The sequence below is a fragment of the Penicillium verhagenii genome (assembly GCF_028828195.1).
Source record: "Penicillium verhagenii strain IBT 33310 chromosome Unknown utg000009l_segment0_segment0, whole genome shotgun sequence".
NCBI classification, from domain to species: domain Eukaryota; kingdom Fungi; phylum Ascomycota; class Eurotiomycetes; order Eurotiales; family Aspergillaceae; genus Penicillium; species Penicillium verhagenii.
The window spans coordinates 1,819,486-1,829,779 of record NW_026643173.1 but is presented as its reverse complement, the minus strand read 5'-3'; the positions used below and the strand labels follow the sequence as shown (position 1 = coordinate 1,829,779).

Here is a 10,294-nt window from a genome sequence, read left to right as displayed (position 1 = left end):
GGCTCCATAACGCACTAGTCCCGATCGGGGTTAGCGTGGCCTCGCCAAATCTGCGCTAGAGCGAAACCCACACAAACCCGTCCAACTCGAACATTTTACCGTTCACAACCCGACGACGACCAACGCCTTCTTGACCACCGAGGTTCAATACAGTCAAAATGGTGAACAACAGACTGCAATACGTGAGTTTTTATGAATCTATACCTGTGATTTATTGGCGAAAATACTGATTTCGATTTTTTCAACTTTCAGCGCCGCCGGAACCCGTACGTTCATGAAAAAAATTCCCTTCCCACGCACAAGACTCTCTCAACGCCCAATTCGACACTGGATACGATGAGGACCGACTGGCTACAACAAACTGGAACGATTTATTGACGATTTCTCCCCCGATAGGTACAACACGCGGTCCAACAAGGTGCGCATCATCAAGACCCCCGGTGGTGAGCTCCGTTACCTTCACCTCAAGAAGAAGGGTACTGCTCCCAAGTGCGGTGACTGTGGCATCAAGCTCCCCGGTGTGAGTAACTCCTCGAATTTTTTTTTCAATCTCGGCATGTGGAATTTTGCGTCGTGTTGTGCGTTGTGGGTGGATATGGGTGGACCGACGGAAAAGGCACCCCCTCTCGAAATCTCGACAAAAGAAAAGATCCCACTACGCTTCCCGCCAACAATTCGCACAAAATCTACATCGCCAATCTTTTCTCCGATGAAATCGAAGCGACTGACAAAATATGTGAAATTAGGTCCCCGCTCTCCGCCCCCGCGAGTACGCCACTATCTCCCGCCCCAAGAAGAACGTCAGCCGTGCCTACGGTGGCTCTCGTTGCGCTGGTTGCGTCAAGGACCGCATTGTCCGTGCCTTCCTGATTGAGGAGCAGAAGATCGTCAAGAAGGTCCTCAAGGAGTCCCAGGAGAAGGCCGCCAAGCGCTAAGCAAAGTCCATTTTCGTCGGTGTTGGTCTTTTTTGGAGAGCGGACGTTACGGAAAAAATGGTTGGGAACGGTTCTCTTAGAATCTAAAACGATGGACAAGAACCGCTAGTTCACGAGTCCAGGACTGGGTCGTGGCTATGCAAATGAAACCCAAATTATTACCTTCATGAGTTGATTCCCACAATGCGTTCGTTCCCAAATTTTCTCTGGCCCTGGGCACATGTCTGCTCGACCTCTTTTTTTTGCCATTTCATTCTTTTGCGTTCTGGACCGTCAAAGACCCTCCCGCGATATTACTTTGCAGGGGCACTCAGTCTTGACTGATATAGACCGGATGTGAGAGGCGCACTTTGGGCGCCGCCTGCCTGTGAAAGACGTAGAGCCCGTATCTGAATCCGAATCCCCCTGGACCTTGGTATTATGACAACTAGCAATTTCGCCCAAACGCTGCAACCGCTCAACAATGAAAATCGAACACACCGCTTCAATCAGCAAACTTCGAATCTACGAAGGAGCCGCATCTCGTCACCGATAGTCTTGCAGATGTTAGATTCGTCCCAAGTCTAGACCCTCGTTCCAGCCATGTGCCAAATACAAAAGCTAGCTAACGCCTCCGACCACGTCAATCACCAAGCACAAGACCCCCTCCCGACATCACTCTTTCCTAATTAGCCTACACCATTACACCGCATGTTGCGTAGACAAGAAAACAATCCATGTCATCGGACAGCGTCATACATGTCGTCGCCAGGCCCCCACGAGCACTATACATGATAGGCCAGATAGACCAGAAAGTATAGATTGTCCCAGGTAGTCAACCAACCGGGGAAGAGAAGGAAACTAGTTTTTCTCTCCTATAATAGTGTTTGATATAGGCAGGGGGTGGATTATGCTGTATAGGTACGGATATGTAGGTACATACATCCACATACTCATACTGACGAAATCTCATACATTGAATTGTCTAATCCAGCACTCCTGTGTCGGCAGACGTATCTGCAGGTTTCTATCTCGACTGCAGCTTGCAGAAACCTAGCTTAGTTATGTTTCGACCGCGCTCGGAATCGTCAATGAGAGGTCCACGGGTCCTACGTGGGATCTCCATCGCCCCTGAAACATCGCTTATTCTATTTTCCCCTTTTGCTACGTGGCGCTTTGTGTGTCCCCTGTGTTTTGGGTACATCTGGTGAGTGGCTCTTTTAAGCGGTTGTTGAACCTGTTGGGGCCGCCCGGGGAGGTGATAATCAATTGATACTACTTAACTAGTCAGCTTGAGTACATACTACTACCTTGGCTTGGGCAGTAAGGCATGGCAACTCACATGTCGTGACCTCATTTCGCAGCAATCTAATGCTACCGCCATTTGTTTCCGGATACCTTTTTCTATTCTTTGCTTGTTTTGTTTTCTTCAATGTTTTCGAATGTACTCAAAATACACACCATACAAGCGGCCTTGTTGCGGTGGCTCTACTCGTAATCTTCATCTCGGCCCCGGGGGGCGGGAGCCCACATGGGTGCAGTGCAGGCTTGAAAAGGCCCACCAATGCCTTGGGATGGAAATTGATGTGTAGAAAGAAGCACGCACGAGGTCGACGTCAACCGTCTAGCTGCGTCTGAAGAAACCAACTAGTGCTTCACACAACTTAGCACAATGCTGCCGACCTAGCTAGGCAAGTGGATATATATGAAGACGATGGTTTGCAGTGCGTTCGCCAGCTTCGGTGGGATCTCCCGAGGCCTCGGGTGAACTTTATGATGTGTACAATACCCATTTCGAGTCTTCGACACCCGGTGCAGAGCTGAGCTTCCGACGAACCATTTGACGTGCGCAGGTGTCAAAAATCACTAGCCAACTGCAGACATGCACCTAGGCACACCCACACCCACACCTGACATTGAACGAGTCTACACGTGCAGATGTCATGTACGGAGTAAGTAGAGGCAAAAAGGAAAAGGAAAGAAAAAAAGAAAAGAAAAAAAGAAAAGAAAAAAAGAAAAGAAAAAAAAAAAAGTCTTCCGAAAAAGCAACAAAGCCGCGTAGGTGATTCATGCACCTAATCGATGGTAGATTCTGATCTCATGCCCATTCCCAAATAGGCAGGAGTCTCTGACAAAAGTACGCTCTCGGCTGCAGATGCTACATGTATGACCAGTTGGGGCCCACCCAGATCAGCTGCAGGGCTAAGAAAATGGGGGCGAAAGCCCAGTCGCCCGGGTGCCATGAGGCCGATGTCAAGGTCGAACCTGCCCGTCATGTTACTATTGATTTGTCTAATCTTATTTTCCCTTCAAAAAAAGACGCTAATATTGGAATTGACTTTTTTGTTTTTTTTTTTTACCCTTTCTTTCTCCCCGGCCTTAACCGCCGTTAAAACTGCAGTCTCCATTTTTCCGCCTCGCAAATCCAGTACTAGTGAAAGTCGATACATCTATGCCCGGGTGGATGTCAACGGCGTCACGCGTGGATGTCCCCCGATTGGAAACTAACCCGTGACATGAGGGTCTTGATGAATGCACCACGATTCTTTCGCGTTAGTAAGTGGAGAGGGCTCGCGTCAACATTCGAACTATCGGGACTATCTTTGATAAACACGAGCTATTGAGACCGAACGACTGGCCCCTGCATGAAAGCTAACTGCCAACCATGCCAATCAGAAAATGTGGGAGCTATGTGATGAGTGTGCGCAGGCGCAGACGCAATCTTGGAATGAAAATGAAATCTTGGTTCGGGATTTGCGATTTGCGATTTGCGATTTGCGATTTGCGATTTACGATTTACGATTCACGATTGATGGGGATCGCCACCGCCATGGTCACGGGTTTACAGAATACTCCGATACAGATCGACAACAAACTCCAGAGCAAGAGAAAACTAAGTAAAAAAAAAAAAAGACCGGAAAAAGCAAAAACAAAAAAGTAGAAAAAGCAAAGAAAGAAAAAAAAAAAGGTAGATTAGGTGCGGATAGAGCCGAAGATCCAGGATCCATGCAGCGATCTGTCATACAGTTCTTGTTTTTTGCTTTTGTTTTAGGCTTACTAGCCCTTTCGCCTAACCCATGCATAATGCAGCTCTTGAATAAGCGTGGCTGTCAAATCAACCTGACAGGTTAGAATTTTGTGCCGGGAAAAACTCGATTTTTTTATGTAAATCAGGTTCCGTTGCGTCGTTTAGATTCAGTTCGCTAGCAACAACCTAGTTTGTCCAAATCGCCGTCAATGTACCGACCTGCTGGGATTTTCAAATCTGCCGCGATATCAAATCAAGCTTGGAAGTACCCGGGTTGGATCTAGGCTAGGTCGATGATCTTTGCTGAGACGGGACGATGAAAGAGAATAGTGTTTATAGGCCGTTAAATTATTTGGAATAATAACTTTGTGTCCAATGCCGTTGCTGGAAAGGCACGGGACAACACCTAAAAAAAGATCTTCAATGTTGACTAGTACCTAGTAGATCCTACTAAGTGGAGAAAAAGTGCCGTCATGAAATTGCGACATCTGGATATAGTACCTCCTAGGTATGGAGTACTTGATCTTTGCCGAGGTATACCGAGGTATACTCAGTGCTCGCTGGTGTACATCCTCAAGTGCTAGGTAGACAGAGAAAGTCATGCCATATGTTCATATATTTTAATCAATATAAGACGCACGCGCATCAAGCCCCGACCAACCACAATTTTTCATATATATTAAATAAAAAGGATCGACCACGGAGCACGCACACTCCACATACCTATTGTAAGGGACGGGACGGCCCATGGGCTATGGTCCATGGCCACACGAAAACGTCTGGGCGTTTTGTGAACGGCCATGCAGCTCTAGCCCGCTTGGACCGGGAACAGATACCCGTAGATTCCCGCGGAGGTATCAGAAGTACCAAGTCAGAAACACAATGCACCCCAAAGAAGCATACGGAGGTAACGAAAAAAGAAAAAAAGAAAAAAGAAAGTGAGAGCGAGAAACAGAGGAATACAGTGGGGGTTACGATAAGCCAATCCCAACCAGGGCCTCGTGCTACCGACTGGGTTGCCCTCGAGACAAGGCAGACACTAGTAGATCCAGTCCAATCTCCGATTCGTCGATTAGATGTGATGCGATTCGATCGGTGCCATGAGCCTCTCGTATCCGGACATTACCCGGCGTGCGCTCCGGTTTTTTTATACCGAGCACGCCTAAGTACCGTAGATCCTGGACGCCCTTTGTTTATCACTTTTTTTTTTTCCTTTTTCCCTTTTCCCGTTTTCCCCTTTTGTCGATCTTGGTCATTGGGGAGCGAGCTGCGCTTCGCTTCGCCTGCGACATGACTCGGGGCGTGGTACGGAGCACAGAATAGTACAGACCAGAGCACAGATCTCGCCTTCGTTCGATCGACGTTTTCCTGTCTGACCATTCGTAACAATCCAGTCCAATCCTATTCAGCCGCTTATATCCACGCATTCATTCGTGAGAACATTCTATTCACCTACATGCAGCTGTCCATGACCTGCCACGGGGTGACGCAGACATGTCTTGCCGAGGCCCGGCTGCACCTAAATGATCATCCCGCCCGCACCGTCCCACTTTTGCCCCCCTCCCCCCTTCTCTCCCCGATCTCGGTAATCTCGATACGATGGCCCTGGCTCCAGGGCTTACTGTACACGGGGCGGGCAGATCTCGCGGAAATACAGCTCCGGGTGGTATTAGTATTGCGCTGCGCTTCTCGCGGAGTAATTACCTAGCGAGTCATGGGCTGGACTAGTGGAAAATAGAACAGAACCTCTTATACTGGAGCACTTACTGTAAACGGGTGGCCAGGGGCGACAATAGCCGACTTGGAATTTCTTCAACTTGCTCTTGCCACTGGGATGCTGAGGATCTACAGTACACCGTCTGACGGGGTTTGCACCACACTTCACTGCACATCCCGATATAAGTTGATCTATCACTTGCTTGTGTCGACAACTTGCAAGTCCACTCCACCCTGTACCCCGTATGGAGTATCTTATAAGCTCTCCGTTCTTATTGGTAAGTAGCAGTCGCTATATGCCGCTTCTTCAAAGCCTCTGTTTCCTGTTTTGGCCAATATGCCGGGCCCCACGGCATTTGCATTACAGATCTCTCTTTCTCTGTCCTCTTTCTTTCTCCTGGCAGGGATTGCAGCAAGGGAAAATCTCGCTATTGATGCCATCATAATGCATTGTACCTTTGAGGTACTACACCACTACACCGATTCGATTCCGCCACGCTATCTATCACCCCCCTACCCAGGTCGCCATGTACTGTTCATGTATACATGGCGGTGTAACCTGTAACCTGTAATCTGTATTTTTCTCCGTGTTCTTTACTGTGTAGCGGAACAAAATAACGCCTCCCAGATCTCGGGGGAAAAGCCGGGGCCGGAAACTGTATCTACAAAACTTACACGTATAGGGACTTGGCATACTCGCAAGAACCTACATAGTGATGAAGCTTAGAATAGTACACGAGGAAGAGATGGAAAATATTAAAGCAAAAAGCAAAAAAAAAAAAAGACTAATAATAAAAAAGCCAGTAGATTTAGAATCAAGGAAAATGAAATAACTCATAGTTGATCGGCAAAGCGATGACACCTCCTTTTTAACACCATTTTTTCCCTTTCCCCGATCCCAATGCAGCAAATAAGACAACATGGATGCCTCTCTATTTTATTCGAGGGCCAATAATAGATCCAGTAAGCAAGAAGAAAAGAAAAGAATAACCTTGGAAAGAAGAGACTCCCGAGTACGAACTCCAAGAGTACTCCGTAAGACGAACAAAAGTAGAAAATAGAAAGTAGAAAGTAGAAAAGAGAAAAAAAATAAAACAAGAACGATACAAATTAAATAAAAACCAACAAAAAAACCAACAATACCGACACAAATCCCAAAACAAAGAATGGAATGAGGAAAAACATATGCATATCAGCTGCGCTTCACAATTTCCTAGTTCCCCCCGCCCCTCCTCTCCCCCTTTTTGGGCCCTTTTTGGGCCTTTTTCATCCCCACCTTTCTTCCTTTACATGCCCATGTCCATAGAGACTCGATTGGTCCCCAGACCCATCGCCCGCCCCATTATTCGGGGCGTAACACCACTCATAATCGCCCATCCTCATTGGTTCCCAGCCCGGCGTGCTATCAGAAAACATCGGGCTGTTCTCATGGGAAGCCGCCGTACAGCCAACCACAGCATCGTAATCAAAGGCACGAGGGTAGATCTGGGGAACCGGTGCCCCGGGAGACAGCTGATGGTAAGGCGATTGTTGGCCACCCCCCTGCTGCTGTGAATGTTGGGAAATCAGCCCGTCGTCCAACGAGGACGGGGAGTGTTGGTGCTGAGGCTGTTGGTGTGATGCTTCTGATACTGCGGTGTTGGTGGTGGTGGTGGTGGTGGTAGTAGTAGTTGGGCGGTGTTTATCATGGTGCTTGGCCTTCTCGTCGCGTTTGTCGTGGTGGCGATGGTGGTGATGCTTAGCTTGTTGGCGGGACTGGTTCTCTTCCCAGGTTTTTTGTAATTTTACACTGCCCCGCTGGCATACTCCGTGACCGTTGCGGCGGGGCGTGGGAAGATCGGAATTTGCGCTCCTTTTCGGGTTTGGTCGTCGATACCGGGTTGTGGATTCTACCCGGCCCTTGGAAATGGCTTGGGCGGTTAGGCTCCAATAGTTCACGGTCCTTTTGCCGCCGGGGGAATCACTTCTGATAGCTTCAAATCCCTGTTGGGTTTAATAAAATACCATTGGTTAGCTTTTGATGGATTTTATGGGGGGAGGATTTTAATTAAACTAGAATTAGGGGAGTGGAGGTATAGTGGGTACTTACGGCGTTCATGGAAAGATTATGCCGGATGCTGTTTTGCCATCCTTTTCCTTGATCTTTGCCTTTGTTGGTGTTTTTCTCAAACCAAGCGTATATGTCTTGGAGTTGGAGTCGGTAGCCCGTGGTCTCTTTGAGGGCTTGGTAGATTAGCTGCGAGTAGGGAGGGTCGGTGGGGTGGTCCTCCTCGCTATCTCCGGAGCTGTTTGTTGGCGATAAGTTTTCTACCATAGTGTTGATCAGATTTGAGTTGGAGTTTGAAAGCACGCTGGTTGGAGATTGCGAGGAAGAATGATGAGAGATGGATCGGTGAGATGTGGAGTGGTGAGTGGAAGTGGTTGAAATGGGAGATGGCGAGGCAGTCGGTATAGAAAGGAGAGTGCCTTCGGAATCTTCCATTTTCATGGCACTTTCCATGTCCATTGGGTGGTAGACGAAGCTCTGTGGCGGTTCCTCCTGATGCATCCACATTGTTGATAGTGAATGCGGTGGATGTTGTTCATAAGGCATGAGACTTTCCGGCTCAGTCTTTAGTGTTATGGGGCACGGAAGGAGTGGATGGTCCATGACTGCCCGTGGCTGATTACCCTCGTGAAGAGATGAAGTCGGCGACTGGAAAGGAGAGTAAAGGCCATTTGCATGCCCACCAACGGGACCGTAATTCCTTCCCCGGTATGGTAAGCTGGAAGTGGATTGCTGTTCAGCTAGATAGGGTATAGTAACACCCCAAGGGTTGACGAGATGATGTCCAGGAACGAGATCTTGGTGATGATGCATCGATTGAGGTACCCTGGATGCCACCCAATTGCTGCTGGACTGGTGGTAAGGAATGGGACCGTAAGATAACTGTAAAGTATCTTGCTGGGAAATCCCATGAATTGTTTGCCCCGGTAGACAATGGTTCTCCGGCTCTCGCTGGCCAGTTGACATCTGAGCCAGGTGCGAGGGGTATGGGATCGGATGATCCATATTGCGGCTTGTTATCAAAGGAAGAGAATAATGTCGGGGGAGCTAGTTTTTTGAAACAGGGCAATCCGTGAGAAGCTTAAATCAAATTCAAAGGAGAAACAGGGTCAAGAGAAAAGTGAGAGTTTCCTTAAAAGATAAAAGAAAAAGAAAAAAAGAAAAAAGGTGTCAGTAGTAGAAGTCGCAGAAATGGGCCATAGCAAGTAAAAGTAACCGGGGGATGCTTTAGCACAAGCCGTTCTCAAGAACCCAAATTGGATCTGTAAATTCTGGGGGAAAATATTCCCATGGTGTTTTTTATTTTTTTTTTTATTTTGGTCTTTTCTTTTTTACATTTTTACATTTTTACATTTATTATTTATTATTTCCTGATAAACAGAGCTAAAGACCAAGGGAAAATACATCAGCATTACCTTAATTACCTCCCCACGCCAGCACACAAGGCACATGCGCTATAATCTGCTGGATACCGACATGCTGCATCCCCGGTCATGCTTCATATATGGTGGGCTAGGCAGACTGTGTCTTCTTTTTCCGTGATTTCCCTCTGATTTTTTTTATTTTTTTTATTTTTTATTTTTTCCTTTTAGGAGCACGCAGCACTTGCCACTAAGGGGGAGAGAAACGGGGGCTACTATTAGCGCCGCCTAACAGGCCTTGGCAGCGTTGCCTCAGATAACTCAAGTGATGTCTTTTGTGGAACTTGAAATTTCCCGTACAGGATGTCTAGTCCAATGATCTTACACGCGGCTCGATCTATGGTGCTACGACAGACTGGACCAGAGAGAGAAGAGAGAAAGAAACGATAATAACAACATTAGAAAATAAAACAAAAAACACTGATAAACCAAGTGGGGTCCGCAAAAAGACATTGGTGGCTGGATCCCAACCGGTCGACCAGTGACCATTCTTCAACTTTGCAGTAGATCGCGGACCTTCCGGAGGTCGACGTTCCAACAGATAACTCCCTCTAACCCTCTTCAGGTATAGTTGTCATGTCCGGGTATTTAAATTTTTGTTGGTTTGCTTCCAAGCGGGAATTATCGCTCCTGCATGTTGCAGGTGTGCATTGTGTCACGGAAAACCGACGTCTGGTATGGTAGAACGAAAGAAACAAAGATACCATGGCTGATCCCGGTCGGGACACATGGAGTGGGGAGAAGAATTCAAGGGCCAAAAAAAATTAATTACGTGAGAAAGTACTGGTTTTTAGGGTGAGGGTATGAAAACCAGGTTTTGTATTATAAGTCGCCCAAACATTTGAAAAAGAAAAAAAAAAAAAACTTCAGTCGTCGGATTAAGCATTTGATATTGGGCTCCACGCGTGGACCGAGCTTGTTAAAAAAATTCGGTCACGTGAGTTTTTCACGATCTCAAATTAGAAGGGGGTAATGTTTCCATTCCAATCCGTTAACGAGATCCCTCAACAACTGGACGGAAAGCATCTGGATAATACACCCCGAATATGCCCACTTCATGCACGATTAATATTAGTCAAATGTTTACAGATCATAATTCATCTAACCTCCATCCCGATACAATTGTTGTGCAAGGTGTTACTTTCCAGTAATAGATCTGAGACAGCTG

The 10,294-nt window shown here is 47.2% G+C and overlaps 3 protein-coding genes across 3 annotated transcripts; 2 read left to right on the top strand and 1 right to left on the bottom strand.

Annotated features, from left to right (window-relative positions):
- Nucleotides 1–158: 158 nt before the first annotated feature.
- N7466_009736 (60S ribosomal protein eL34) lies at nt 159–935 on the top strand (the record flags this gene model as incomplete). Its single annotated transcript, XM_057169125.1, has 4 exons — nt 159–182; nt 253–266; nt 397–520; nt 747–935. 4 exons carry the CDS (start codon nt 159–161, stop codon nt 933–935), a joined length of 351 nt encoding a protein of 116 aa, XP_057017831.1.
- A 2,658-nt stretch (nt 936–3,593) lies between these two features.
- N7466_009735 (uncharacterized protein) lies at nt 3,594–3,815 on the top strand (the record flags this gene model as incomplete). The annotated part of the gene is made up of 1 exon (XM_057169124.1): nt 3,594–3,815. One exon carries the CDS (start codon nt 3,594–3,596, stop codon nt 3,813–3,815), a length of 222 nt encoding a protein of 73 aa, XP_057017830.1.
- A 3,109-nt stretch (nt 3,816–6,924) lies between these two features.
- Nucleotides 6,925–8,212, bottom strand: N7466_009734 (forkhead box transcription factor; the record flags this gene model as incomplete). The annotated part of the gene is made up of 2 exons (XM_057169123.1): nt 6,925–7,641; nt 7,748–8,212. The coding sequence occupies 2 exons, from the start codon at nt 8,210–8,212 to the stop codon at nt 6,925–6,927; spliced, it is 1,182 nt and encodes a 393-aa protein (XP_057017829.1).
- Between the last annotated feature and the right edge of the window lie 2,082 nt (nt 8,213–10,294).